At 53.7% G+C, this 13,399-nt stretch overlaps 1 protein-coding gene across 5 annotated transcripts in view; it reads right to left on the bottom strand.

Annotated features, from left to right (window-relative positions):
• Window positions 1–203: 203 nt before the first annotated feature.
• SPG11 (SPG11 vesicle trafficking associated, spatacsin) overlaps window positions 204–13,399 on the bottom strand; it is a 27,220-nt gene continuing 14,024 nt past the window's right edge. For 3 of the 5 annotated variants that reach the window (XM_015638950.2, XM_015638952.3, XM_015638953.2), the window contains exons 22-32: window positions 12,050–12,246; window positions 11,448–11,556; window positions 11,065–11,224; window positions 10,036–10,248; window positions 9,735–9,935; window positions 9,307–9,414; window positions 8,769–8,928; window positions 8,451–8,665; window positions 7,164–8,034; window positions 6,271–6,413; window positions 5,744–6,058 (exon numbers count right to left, since the gene is read on the bottom strand). In XM_015638950.2, the coding sequence (XP_015494436.1) occupies window positions 5,912–6,058; window positions 6,271–6,413; window positions 7,164–8,034; window positions 8,451–8,665; window positions 8,769–8,928; window positions 9,307–9,414; window positions 9,735–9,935; window positions 10,036–10,248; window positions 11,065–11,224; window positions 11,448–11,556; window positions 12,050–12,246 (2,524 nt within the window). In that variant the 3' untranslated portion in view covers window positions 5,744–5,911. Of the gene's footprint in view, window positions 581–1,111; window positions 1,264–1,731; window positions 1,888–2,539; window positions 2,629–3,109; window positions 3,279–3,732; window positions 3,841–4,238; window positions 4,373–4,887; window positions 5,026–5,579; window positions 6,059–6,270; window positions 6,414–7,163; window positions 8,035–8,450; window positions 8,666–8,768; window positions 8,929–9,306; window positions 9,415–9,734; window positions 9,936–10,035; window positions 10,249–11,064; window positions 11,225–11,447; window positions 11,557–12,049; window positions 12,247–13,399 lie in introns of those variants that run through there. The other 2 variants (XM_015638954.3, XM_033517094.1) reach the window with 2 other exon arrangements.

The following is a 13,399-nucleotide window of genomic DNA, read 5'->3' as shown; positions in this document are numbered from 1 at the left end:
CTCACAGAACACATTATTCTACTGGGTACCTGAAACCTTCACTGCTTCTGGCTTATTCCAGCCCTTTGCCTGGACCTTCTGCATATCTGTTTCAGCCCCCTTGGGCACAGTTCCTGGGGTGCTCCCTTCCCCTGATTTAAAGAGCTGCTGGATCTCTGCTTCACCCCCCACCTGGGCCAGTCACTGTTTGCTGGTGACTCAAGTAATTTATAAACACATTTATTATACAAAACACAATTTTAGGTTAACAGTTTCAGCATTTTAAATATTTACAACCCTGTCCATTTTTCTGGAGTAATTTTTGCAGAGCAGCAGTGCCCTGGGTGCAGGTCACTGATAAAATCTGTGTCAATCAGCACTGACCCTGTGCTCGTGTCCAGGCTGGAATTTGGCAGGAATTCAGTTGGATAAGAGGTCGTTGAGGCAGCAGCCAGTCTGAGGGTCCTTCAGCAGGGAGTTCACCACGTCATAGAACTTGTGCTCGTAGGCCAGCCTGTAGTAGGTGTAGATGTCCTCACAGTGGGTGAGGAACCGCTTCAGGTTCCTCAGGGCAGCCTCAGCAGGGGGGTGCTGCTGGACCCTGGAGCAACAGCACATGGAACTGAGACACAGAAGCTCCCCAGGCCCCTGAGACTTGCTCTGGGCCTGCAAGAATGACATTTTCAACAAGAGATTGTACTCAACACCTACATTTGAACCTCCTGGTTGTTTATTTGATCTGATTCATTTCAAAGATTTGCTCTGGCCAGCCCTGAGCTCCCTCCTTGTCCAGCTCAAGGACAAGGCTGGCTCAGAGTGACTTTCCATGCTGTGCTCAGGAACCAAACCAACAAATCCTCCCGGCAGGGTGGGCAGCCCTGGCACAGGTGCCCAGAGCAGCCCCTGGATCCCTGGAATGTCCCAGGCCAGGCTGGACAGTGGGAGGGTGTCCCTGCCGTGGCAGGGGTGACACTGGCTGGGGCAGTTTAAGGTCCCTTCCCACCCAAACCATTCTGGAATTCTACCTCAAGTCCTCTGTATGAAACCTTCCCCTGTAACAGGTTGGACAGTTTAATAACCCTTTCCTCCTGCCCCTCTCAGGGCCTGCAGTTTTCCCCTGACCCTCACTCACCTCTTGGCCACCTCCTCGAACAGGCTGGGCCGCAGTGGCCGCTGCTGCTTGAACTCCTCCAGGTACACGAAGTCACCCCTGGTGATCACCTGCTGGAACAGAACCTCAGCCCAGTCCGGCAGGAACTCGTAGGCCTCGGCCACGATGGCTGCCTGCAGGGAGAGCAGGGATGGCACAGGACATTCCACACACACCTCACTACTGGGATCTTCAGTTTGAGCCAGCCCCTGCTGCTGTTGGGAGCAGCTGTGAAATACAGGCTAACAGAGCACTGTGAGCAACCTTCCTCAGCCCCTGAGCAGGGACACCTCCCACTGTCCCAGGGTGTCCAAATCCCAGTGTCCAGCCTGGCCTGGGACATTCCAGGGATCCAGGGGCAGCCCCAGCTGCTCTGGGCACTGTGCCAGGGCTGCCCACCCTGCCAGGGAACAATTCCTGCCCCATATCCCATCCAGCTCTGCCCTCTGGCACTGGGAGCCATTCCCTGTGTCCTGTCCCTCCATCCCATGTATCCCACAGGATACAAGGTCGGGGTAAGAGCCACAGGACACAGAGGCCAGGAGGAGGAGCTGGGGCACTGCAGTGACACGGTCACTCCCCCCAGAAGGACCCCAGCTCACCTGGTAGAACCTGGGCAGGGCCAGGATGGCTCCAGGCAGGTCCTGCCTGCCCAGGTTGATGATCCTGGTGCTCTGGCCCAAGGCCAGGAAGTGCAGCTGCAGCGTGATGAGCCGTGTCAGGCGACGGCAGCGCAGCGCCTGCCGCACACACGAGTCCTGCAACACAGCACTGAGAGCTGCAGTCCTGCAACACAGCACTGAGAGCTGCAGTCCTGCAACACAGCACTGAGAGCTGCAGGGCAGCCTGGACACAGCCCTGAGAGCTGCAGTCCTGCAACACAGCACTGAGAGCTGCAGGGCAGCCTGGACACAGCCCTGAGAGCTGCAGTCCTGCAACACAGCACTGAGAGCTGCAGGGCAGCCTGGACACAGCCCTGAGAGCAGCAGTCCTGCAACACAGCACTGAGAGCTGCAGGGCAGCCTGGACACAGCCCTGAGAGCAGCTTGGGCTCTGCAGTGACTGAGAGCACTGCAGCCTCCTGTTCATCGTAGCCCATGAGCCTTAAACAAAGCTTCACTCCCACAAATGCTTCCACCATTATTGCACTTGGCTTTAAATACTTTATTTGTTCTATCCTTGCTAATTAAGCTCACAGTCCCTGCTCTGACAGTGGGGAACTCACCTGTAGCCCCAGGGGTTAAAGGCTGAGCAGGGCCAGCATGGCAGGCTCAGCTACAGCAGCTGCAGACACAGAGCCAGGAGCCTGCACACCCTCCCTGGGGCAGCTCTGTGTGTTCTCCCAGCCCAGCCCACTCCCCATGAGCTCCCAGCACTGCCCACAAGTCCTTCTGTTCCACCTCACTTTACCTTGGAGTAACTTTCTGCTGCATCAATGAAGAGAGTCAGAGCTTTCAGCAGCAGCTTCTTTAAATTTGCAACATCCTGAAGAGACTCCTCTGAAACAGAAAAAGGAGGAATAACCATTTATTCATAAAGGTGACAAAGTTAAGTTACAAAACTCCCTCCCAGTGCCAAGTCTGTCCCTGGTGTTGTCTCAGAAAGCACCAACAAACTGAACCACAACTGATGAATTAAAACAGCAGAAGGAACACACTGCCTGTTCAGCTGATGGATCAAAGCTTTGCTCCAGCCTGGTTGAGTGATTGAAGACTGGACAGAAACCCCAAGCACCCGTTTGTGGCAGATCCCAGCACTGACCACGGGCAGATCCATTCAGGAATCCCCTGGCACAGCTCCTGCAGCAGGGGCTGCCCCGTGGGTGCCACACACAGAGCCCAGCGTTCACAGGAGCCTGCAAACCCAGCTGGGTCTGTCCCTGCTCCAGGGGAGCCAGCGGGGCAATGTCACACCAGGAGAGAGCCCTGAATCCCACCCTCTGCAAACACACGGGACCTCCCCTCCTGCCTCCCCGCTCACCCCAGGGCCGGCACTCGATGAGTTTGAGCTGGGTGGAGGCAGCAGCCTCGTGGTTCTGCCCGATCTCCCTGCACATGCTGAAGCACAGTGCGATCATGTTGTGTTTCTCGCTGTCGCCGGGCCGGCAGCGCTTGGTGTAATCCAGCAGTGCCGCCTTCAGCGTCCCGCTCTGGGCACACAGGACACACTGAGCACGGCTCTGACCTCCCCCTGCACCCACCATCTCCCACACTCACCCCAAACCCAACAGCAGCCTCACACCCGCTCAGCCGGGCACCAAAACCCAGCACCTGACACAAATGTCAAACCTGACCTTTCTTTGTGACTTAAACAAAGCCATGAGGGTTTAAGGTTTTTTAAAGCCCTCGTGAAACTTTAACTGCAAATAAAGCAGGATGTGAAAACACTGACAATGCCAAGTTTAAGTTTCAATGCTGCACTCGTAGCCCTGAAGTAATTCGGAAAAAACAGTTCAACTAAAATGAGAATAAGCCCCAGCATTAATTTACTTCTGTGAAAGCTGACTCTCAATTCCTGCTCTCAGGAAGTCACATGCCCAGACAATTTCACCCTGTGCTTCTGATGCAGCCACACAATTCCCTGCATGTTTTTCCCTCACCTACCGGGTCCAGCTTCTTCCTCATGAGCACCTCGAAGTAGTGTTTGTGGTGCAGCAGCTCGAAGATGTAGGTCATCTCATTGTACCTGCCGATGCCGGTCAGCAGCCGCACCTGGGGGCAGCCAGGGCGCGTCAGGAGCTCCCCAGGCACGGCAGCTGCAGCAGGCACTGCCCTGGAGCCACGGGGGGACTCCCAAACCGGCCCAAACTGCAGCGTTCCAGCACAGAAAAACGGGCAGGGAAGCTTTTAGTGCCGACCCCGCGCCACTGGGCACGACCCAGGCTCCAGGAGTCCCTTCAGGATGCCAAAGAGCCCCTGCCCCACAGAGCAGCATTTCCCCAGCAGCTGGATCAGCTGTGTACAGGTACAGCCCCACAGGTACAGCCCCACAGGCACAGCCCCACAGCCCAGCCCCACAGGCACAGCCCCACAGGCACAGCCCCACAGGTACAGCCCCACAGCCCAGCCCCACAGGTACAGCCCCACAGCCCAGCCCCACAAGCACTCACCACCAGCCCATACTCCTCCCTGGGAGCCAGGTGCTCCTCGGTGAGCAGCCGAGCCGCCTGCAGCACGCGTGTGATCCCCTCCATGTGGCACGTCAGGCTGAAGCAGCTGTGGGCCAGGATCAGCAGCTCTGTGACTGGAGAGAAGAAGAGTTCTGCTATTTCAGTTGAAAGGGCTGAGGAAGTGAATTACTGCCTCTCTCCAGAAGAGAAAACACAAAATGCACACAAAGCACAGAACTTGCAGCCTCCTCCAGGAGAAGCTGACAAATGTGTAACACATCATCGCTGCACTGCCTGCCAGCTCTGTGCTTGCAAAAGGAAGGACACGAGTTTTGCTTTTGGGTTTGAAAAATCCCTTTTCTAACTGTGATGAATATGAACAAGGTCACAATGCCCCTTCTCAAACAAACCACCACGACAGCTCAGGTCACTCCCTGACTGCATTTCCCACCTCCTGCTCAGCACAGAAATCTGAATTTTGTTCAGATAACAACCCCCTACGCAACGCCCTTATCTACTGTGCATATCCTCAGCCCTACAAATGGAATATCAAACTTGAGATCAGCAGCAGAGCTCCCTTTGAGCTGTGAGTTTAACAATGCCATGGTTACACACAGGTTACACCAGGTAGGATTTGCCATGTACTCACTGCAGGACAGCTCCCCACGGGGGACAGAGGAGATTTTATCCAGTAACTTCATCCCAACCAAGGTGTGATCCTGGCACAGCTTGGCAAGCTGCAGGAGTGCCTGGCTCTCCACTGCAGGGTTCCAAACCTGCTTCTGCCCTGTGGCCAGAGAGAGAATTCTGTCACCACTGCTAATTATGCAGGAGAGAACTATTATTGTTTATCATTAATTAACAACCCCCAAACAAACCAATCTAACATCATCCAGACTGACTGAGAGGTCTTGGGACTACAATCCTAAAGACTTTGGGTGTTAATGCTTAAATTTAACAATCAGAAAATACTTTTTTGCCAGTTCAAATCAATAAAATCCTACTGGACAGCCACACAGCTGTCCCTCATTTCCCAAAGGAAAAAAGGAAAGGGAAAACCTTCTGTCATGCTTTACACAGAGAAATGCACATGATATTCCCAAGTCAGATCATGTGGGGCAGCAAAGATCACTGTTAAAAATCCTTTTTTAAAAAAAATATTAAATTTATGTCCACAGAAATACAACCTTTACTGCAACACCACGGTGGACACAGGAGTAACTACAAATGAATGTTTGTACACAACTTTACATCAGGCAGGCGTTGCTCACAGGGCAGAGCTGCTCAGACAGCCCTGGCTGTGCTGAGCTCCCAGGGACCAAAGCCCAGCTGTGTCCCCACCTTTTCCCTGTGCCAAGGCCAGCAGCTCCTGGGTGATCTGCTGTGCCAGCAGTGGTGCCACAGTGGCAGGGGACAGCCCCTGGCAGGTGATGAAGGCCTGGGCTCTGCGGCTGCGCTCCGGCCCCCGCTGGGCCAGGATGGCCCCCAGCACCTCCTGAGCATCCCCCACCAACACCTCCCCAAAGGAACAGCTCAGCTCCTGCAGGAACACCCAAAATCCCAGTCAGAGCATCCCCCACCAACACCTCCCCAAAGGAACAGCTCAGCTCCTGCAGGAACACCCAAAATCCCAGTCAGAGCATCCCCCACCAACACCTCCCCAAAGGAACAGCTCAGCTCCTGCAGGAACACCCAAAATCCCAGTCAGAGCATCCCCCACCAACACCTCCCCAAAGGAACAGCTCAGCTCCTGCAGGAACACCCAAAATCCCAGTCAGAGCATCCCCCACCAACACCTCCCCAAAGGAACAGCTCAGCTCCTGCAGGAACACCCAAAATCCCAGTCAGAGCATCCCCTACCAACACCTGGAAAGGCCACCAGACAGAGCTGGGCTCTGAGCTGGGCTGGGCTCACAGCAGGGACTGGCCATGCCCAGGCCCCTCTGGCCTTTTTCCACACAAAGGGTTGGAATTTCTCCCTCTGCAGCTCCTCCAGGCCCCTGCTGAGGACCTTTCCCACGCCCAGCCTTACCTTGGAGAGCTCGTAGAGGCACAGCACCTGCCGGCAGTAGCCCCTGCCATGGACACACTCCTCTGCCAGAGCCTTCAGCGCTGCCACCACAGCATCGTCCCCACTCGGGGCCCCCAGAGGGGTCCACTCCTCCAGGTTGGATGCTGCAAACAAAAAAACATCAATTCCTACCTCATCAAGGCACACAGCTCCCTTAGACCCGGGCAAAGCTCCCCAAATCTGCAGCAACTGTGTGACACTTGCTCAGTCTTTGAAAACCCAGCTCTTGACACCCTGATTTTTTAAATTTAACATTTGTTTCAATGTAACAGAACACAAACATCCCAAGTAATATCTCAGATATAAAATTTCTAAGCATTAGATTGAACGAGTGTTCTGCAGCCTTCCCGATGGGTCAGGATTTATTTATGCTCTTCTGTCTATTCAGCTTTACACATCAGCATGAGAAAGGGATGTTCCAGCTGAAACTCACTCAGACTTCACAGACATGCAGAGAACTTTACAGACAGACATTCTCAGCCTTAGCCTTGCTATTAAACAAGAAACACTAAACCATTCAGAATGCAAAAGAGTCAGGAAAGGATATTAATTAAAACATCTCCCTGCTTCAGCTATAGAAAAACAAAGTTAGTAGAGTGTGTTTTCTGAAGGCAGGAGCAGGGCTGAGGCCCAGTGCTGCTTTACTGGGCCGGAATTGAGAGCAAAGGTAACAAAGGGGAGGTTCGGGATCTATGGCAGCTGCTCACAGAACACCCTGCCTGGAGCACACCGGGCCTCCAGCTCCTGGCACGACAGCATTCAGGAACCAGGGAGAGAAAGCAGGGAGAGCCAGATTTCTGCAGCAGTTTTGGGGAGATGCAAAGAGAGGGGAGGCAGGGCAGGGAGTCACTCACGGCTGGGGGCTCCGCTCGCCGCGCCGGCCTCGCGTGTCCCGGCTCTGGCCGCCAGCAGGGCCCGCACCTCGGGCTGCAGCTGCTCCAGCCCGGCCTCCCCCGAGGCCAGCGCCCGGCAGTGCAGCACCAGCGACACGTCCCGGGGCCACAGCTGGAAGTACTGGCACACCCGGGCGGCCTCGGGCACGCTGCCCTCGTCCAGCAGGGCTCCCAGCAGCGCGGCCAGCGCCGCTCGCTCCGCGGGCCCCAGAGCCTGCCCGGGCTCCCCGGGCTCCAGGGCCTGCCGGGGCTCCCCGGGTCCCAGAGCCTGCCGGGGCTCCAGAGCCTGCCCGGGTCCCAGAGCCTGCCCGGGTCCCAGAGCCTGCCCGGGCTCCAGGGCCTGCCCGGGCTCCAGACCCTGCCGGGGCTCCCCGGGCCCCAGGGCCTGCAGGCCGCGGGGCCCGGCCGCCCTCAGCGCCGGCAGCTGTGCGAAGGAGAAGCTCCGGGCCAGGCTGGCGAAGGGCAGCTCCCGGCCCGGCCCGCAGGGACCCTGCCCCGAGCCCTCGGCCGCCAGCGCTCGCTCGGCCACCCGGCACTGCCAGATCCGCTTCTCCAGCTCCTGCAGCTCCGGCACCGCCAGCTCGGGCTCCTCCAGCGCCAGCCAGTGCCCGGCCAGCGTCAGCAGCAGCTGCCTCTCCAGCAGGCCGGCTGTGCTCTCCTGCCCCGGGCATTCCCACACGCTGTTGGCCTGCTCCAGGAAGAACGCCGCTGCGGCTCGGCTGCAGACAGAATGTTTGCTGAAGGTGTCGTTGCACTTTTTCCAGAAGTCAGCTCTTGTCTGGGTGTGATGCCACTGTCCAGTGTCTCTCAAATGATGTAGATCTCTCAGAACCTGTAAAACCCGCAGAGGTTTATCACAATTATCTTTCCAAGCAAGAAAACTCCAACTGACACAGGATGGCCAGCACTGAAACACTGGATTTAGCTAAGTGCCCCAATATGCAACAAGGCACAGAACTGGTTTGGGTTGGAAGGGAGCTTAAAGATCATTTAGTTTCACCCCCTGATAGACAAACCCATCTGTTCTTCTCCCCAGATAAAACTGATTGCATATGAATAAAAACAATAAGAGAATAAGGAGAGTTGTCCTGAACCCTGCAGCTCAGCACGTGCAGCCAGAGTGTTTGGTGCACTTACATTTAAAATAAAAAACTACTTAACAAAGAATTAACGTTTCAGGAAGGCTGAGAAGCTGTGTGCCCGATGCTGGCAGCAGCAGGAAGGAGAGGTGACTGTCACTAACTGTACCTCGTGTGTGACAACGCTGTCCACAGGCAGCTCAGCCAGGGCTGCCACCTCCCGAGCCAGGCTGAACATTCCTTTCTCCTGCAGCTGCTCCAGAATGGAGCTGCACTCCTCCTGGAAGGCCTGCAGGCTGCAGGAGGTCAGGATGGAGCGGCTGATGGAGATGGAGGAGTCCCTCAGAGCCTCACTGAGGGCACAGAGCCTCTTCACGTGGGGACCTGTGTTAAAGAGAACAGCTCAGGAGAGCTGAGCCCCGGGGAAGGCTGAGCTTCCCTGAGGATTCAGCCCTGCCAGAGGGGCTGGGCTCCACGGTGTCCTCACCATCCAGCAGCAGGTTCTCAGTGGCAGCCAGCAGCTGCAGGAGCTTGCCCAGCTCGTAGTCGGTGCGGCTCTGCTGCAGCATCAGCTCCAGCAGGAACAGCGCCTGTGACCGCAGCCACGGCCCCGGCAGCTCGGGGGCCGCCCCTGCCGCAGCTCCCAGCTGTGGGAAACACGGGACAAGGTCAGGGGTCCCTTTCCCTGGGGAACAAGGCCCTGCTGCTCCCTCCCGGGGACGGCAGAGGTGGCAGCAGGAGCAGCAGTGGCCAGGCAGAATTAATGAACTGCTGGACAAACAGTCCCTGCCGCTGTCCAAGCACATCTGCTCCTGAAGGGAAAGGGAACTGAGCTGCTGAGGTGCAGGGAGGAAATCCACTCCTGACAGGGAATGTTAGCTAGCAGCATACTCAGGGAAGCAGAGAAGTGGGATGGAAAGAACTGTTCAAACATCTGCATTGACAGACAAGGAGCAGGCTGTGAAAACTCTCAGCCCAGCTGCTAAATCCCAGCAATGACATTTAGAGAAAATCCGTGTCCTTACTTCTGTGAGGCTTTCCTGAAATTTCTCCAGTTTGGTTTTAGCCTCGTTGTACTTTTTACAGTTCATGCACAGTTCATACATCTCCAGGATGTGCAGCAAAGGGGAATCCTTTAACACAAAAAAAACCAGATGATAAATTCCCAAAAGTACCTCAATAAATAAATCATACTTTTAAAAAATCATCTATTATTTCATTCAATAATAATTTGAATTTGTTTCCTCAGCAGCAGAACAATGAAGTTTTAATTTATTAAAATTGCATGCAAGGTTGATGTAGGATCTACAAATCTGTGACAACTGGAAGAACTTGTAATTTGGCTGGGAATTTCAGTGGACAGCCAGGTTATCCTTGGCACAAAGCAAGATAGAAGGGGATTTACAGGAGGTGTGAGACACATCAAATATACCCTGAAACCACATCCCCTCACCTTCAAAAAGAGCTGGAAGCCATTGAGAAGCGTTTTACTCTTTTTCTTCCTCAGGAGGACTTTCCAGATGGCAGCGAGGTCCTGCAGGTCCCACTGGGGACTCCCTGCCAGGCTCTGGGTGTGGGCGGTGGCCTCGGCCCTGGTGGCACCATCCACAGAAGTGATGATCCACACACAGAGGCAGGAGACGGGCTTGGCATCCTGCAAGTGCCAGGAGGATGGGTTTATGGCCCAGCTGGCCGCTGGCAGGGGTCCCACAGGGACAGCAGCAGGTGTGGGGCAGGTGTAGCAGGGAACTCACGGGGCAGCAGGCTGCCAGCACGCTGAGGATGGGCGCGTGTGCCCGCAGCCCCTCGGCCAGCAGGTGCCAGCAGGGGCTGGGCTCCTCCTGGCACTGCAGCAGCACCTGGAACACGCTCCCTGCACGGGCAGCCTCAGCACACAGCAGCTTGCCCAGGGCCAGCAGCAGGTGATCTCGCAGCACGGGAGGGAAATCCTGCAGGAGGGGAACGACCTGGTGGGGAAAAGCACCAAAACCTCGTCAGGCTCAGAGGAGAGGGCAGGAGGATGGAAGCACTGAATACACAAAGACAAAACACTCTTCAAATCTGGTTTTTAAAACACCTTTGGAGACCTAGACAGGAAAACGGGTTCTGTAGGTGTTTTTTATTATTATTAATAAATTATTCTAATTATTTAGATTATTCTAATGAATAATTATTCTAATGAAATTATTATTATTAATGAAATAATTATTCTAATGAAAGATTGAAGCTCATCCTTTTCCACAAAGCTCAAATGTCTCCTAGAGAACCTCAGCTCTGTTCTCTCTTGTAGGGCAGCAACAGAGCATGAAAAGGGTCTCCTTTAGTAGTTACAGATTCTTCAAAACAACGAGGAGATCCAAGTTAAAATCCTAGGCCTGCCAAGCATCACCTTACCTGGAATTACCCAGTTTCCTCACATGGCTTCTCCCAATTGCTTTTATGGGAGTATTTTATTCATTTTTAAATCACGTTCAAAACTGAAGGTGGAAAAACTGGATTATCAAAAGTTTCTTTACCAAGAAATCAATTTGAGTTTTGAAAGGAAAGATGAGTGGCTTTATTACAACTTACACTGAACATCTGGCAGCTCTTCAATTAAAAAAAGCAGTAACTGGTTGAGTTTAAATTTATTTGGCAAGTGTAGCTGCAAGGGAAGGGCTAGCACAGGCCAAGGGTTTCAATATCCCAAGAGAACCAAAGCCCAGGAAGTGCTGGGGCCCTGTTGTCTCCACACTGGGATATTCTCTTGCTACAAGACTCAGTTTAATGCACCCCCAGCTCACCTGGGCTGGCTGGTGGCCGTGGAGCTGGGTCTGGACGAGGAACTGCAGCCACTCGTTGGATTTGGCACATTCCCTCAGGAAGGACGTGCTCAGCTCCAGGTTATGGACTCTGCAGAACTGCATGACCAAGGACCACTGCCTTCTGGAGTCACTGGATGTCCTGCAGGGAGTTCAGAGAGCTTCAGCTGCCGTGAGCTGCAGTATCTGCAGCAGATGTTGAGGTGTGAAGTGACCCTGTGACCCTGCACACAGCTCTGCCACCGAGGCAGGCACTGTCCTGTCCTGTCCTGGCCTCTCTGCTGTGTCCTGACACACAAACAGCAGTGAGCAGGCAGTGCTCAGCCCCCTTCCCCAGATAACCCCTCCAAGCAGGCTGCTCTCACCTCTTCACTCCTTGCTGCTCAATGCCATCCCAGAAGGCCTCCTCCAAGGAGCTCAGAACTGCTGCTGCTGCTGCTTTTTCACCATCAGCCAACTTTGTAAACTTCTCAGCTGTTGAGGAGAAGACATTCCTGAGGTGTTGTTTGGGCTCAGAGCCAGGGCAGCGTTTCCAAGGGTACTGGTTGGGAAAGCAGCCACCTGTGGCCCTAGAGTTAGAAATTCAACTTTCTGAAGTTATTTCTAGGACAAATTTAATTTCCCTACAGCTTTGAACACCTGATCTCCCTGCAGGGGTAAGACAGCTTTCAAACAGGAGGGAGAAAGGAGATTTGGCATTTGTTTAACTCTGTGGAACACCATTACAAGGCTGAACCTCACTAATATCAGCTTTAGCAGCTGCTGGACAGTGTGTGTTAGCTCCTGATACAGCTGTATCACTCTTCCTGCCTTACCCCACACCACAGGATCAACGTGCACCTTCAAAATTAGTACAAAACCAGGAACAAAAGAACAGCAAAGTTCTCAGATGCTTTTACTGCACTGCTGAGCCAGCAGGCAGCACCTCTGCACCCTCCCCACTGCCCAGCAGCCCAAGGCTCCTTACCCAGGCTGTCCCTGTGGCCGTGGTGGGAGCTCCTGCTGCCGTGGCTGCTGATGCTGCTGGCAGCTCTGAGATCCACACGCAGCCCCAGGCTGTCCAGCCCCAGCAGCTCCAGGAAGCACACACAGGCTGCTGCCACCGAGGGGACACCCAAGGAGGACAGGGCCACCAGCCGGGCCTCCCGTGCTGCCTGCTGGACCCTGCAAGGAGCAGCACACACACACACACAGGGGAGCTGCAGCTGTGTGCTCCTCTGAACCCACAGCCATCAGCCACAAACAGAGCCCTCAGCCACAATTCCATGGTTATGGAAAATGGGGGGTGGGAATGAAGGCTCACATGTGACAAGCAGAGTTTGCAATTTAATACATTTATCAGAAGCTAAAGGCAGTGGAATTGGTGTTGAAATTCACTGAACAGCCCCTCAGCAGCTGAGGGCACAAAGATCTGCACATTTGCACGTTTCCAATCCACTGCAGCACCAGGAAGCCGAGTCTGACCTGCAGATGGTGCTAAGAGAAAAATGTACCCAAAGGGTTTTCCCACAGCAGCCACTGAAAAAATCCTGTGTCCCTGAACTGCTGAACCATGGCTTCACTCTGCATTAATGTCTGCTTCCCTTTTTGCTGCAGTTTTACCTCTTTACACAAGAGAAACTGATCTGTGTGGAAACTGTGGAGAGAAACAAACAGTGACTAATGCACAAACCAGACATCCCAGAAACAAAGTGATTTCTCCTAATTCCCACACTAAACAGCAAATTCCAGCTATTCAAGCAAGATGTGCCATTTGACTGTAACCCTCCTGAACACCTGATTTTGAAGCTTCAGCCAGAACATTTAAATCCATCAGCCTCCAGAGCATTTTTTCCCTTTTCTTGCCTTACTGATAAACTAAAGAATTAGGAAATTTCAAAGGACATTAGGAAATGTCAAAGAAAAGGAGTATCACTCTCCTACAAAGTCATCTAGAGGCTCAGGTTCCTAAAAGAAGAGCCCACCCACGTTTGATCTGGCTGGAATATTTTCCTCTCTTCCCTTGTGTGGATTCCACTGCGCTAATTCCGAACTCAGCTCTCCTCCTTTCAGGTGCCACCTGATTTCTGACCTTTAGGACACAGCCAGGGGCTGCTGGGGAGGGTGAATCCCCCGTGCTCAGTGCTGTGCCTGCTGAGGACACTTGTTGGAGTCTGAGATACAGTGTGTATGCCCTTGTTTTTAATACTTAGTTTTAGAATTCAAAGAAACACTGAATTTCATATAATATGAAATTCATGGGCATGTTTTCATGGTGATACATGAGAACAAATGCTAAAGTTAAATAAGAAAAGTGTAAATGTGTAGATTAGAAAGT

The sequence above is a fragment of the Parus major genome, chromosome 10 (genome assembly GCF_001522545.3).
Source record: "Parus major isolate Abel chromosome 10, Parus_major1.1, whole genome shotgun sequence".
NCBI lineage: Eukaryota > Metazoa > Chordata > Aves > Passeriformes > Paridae > Parus > Parus major.
This window is presented reverse-complemented; position numbering and strand designations above follow the sequence as displayed.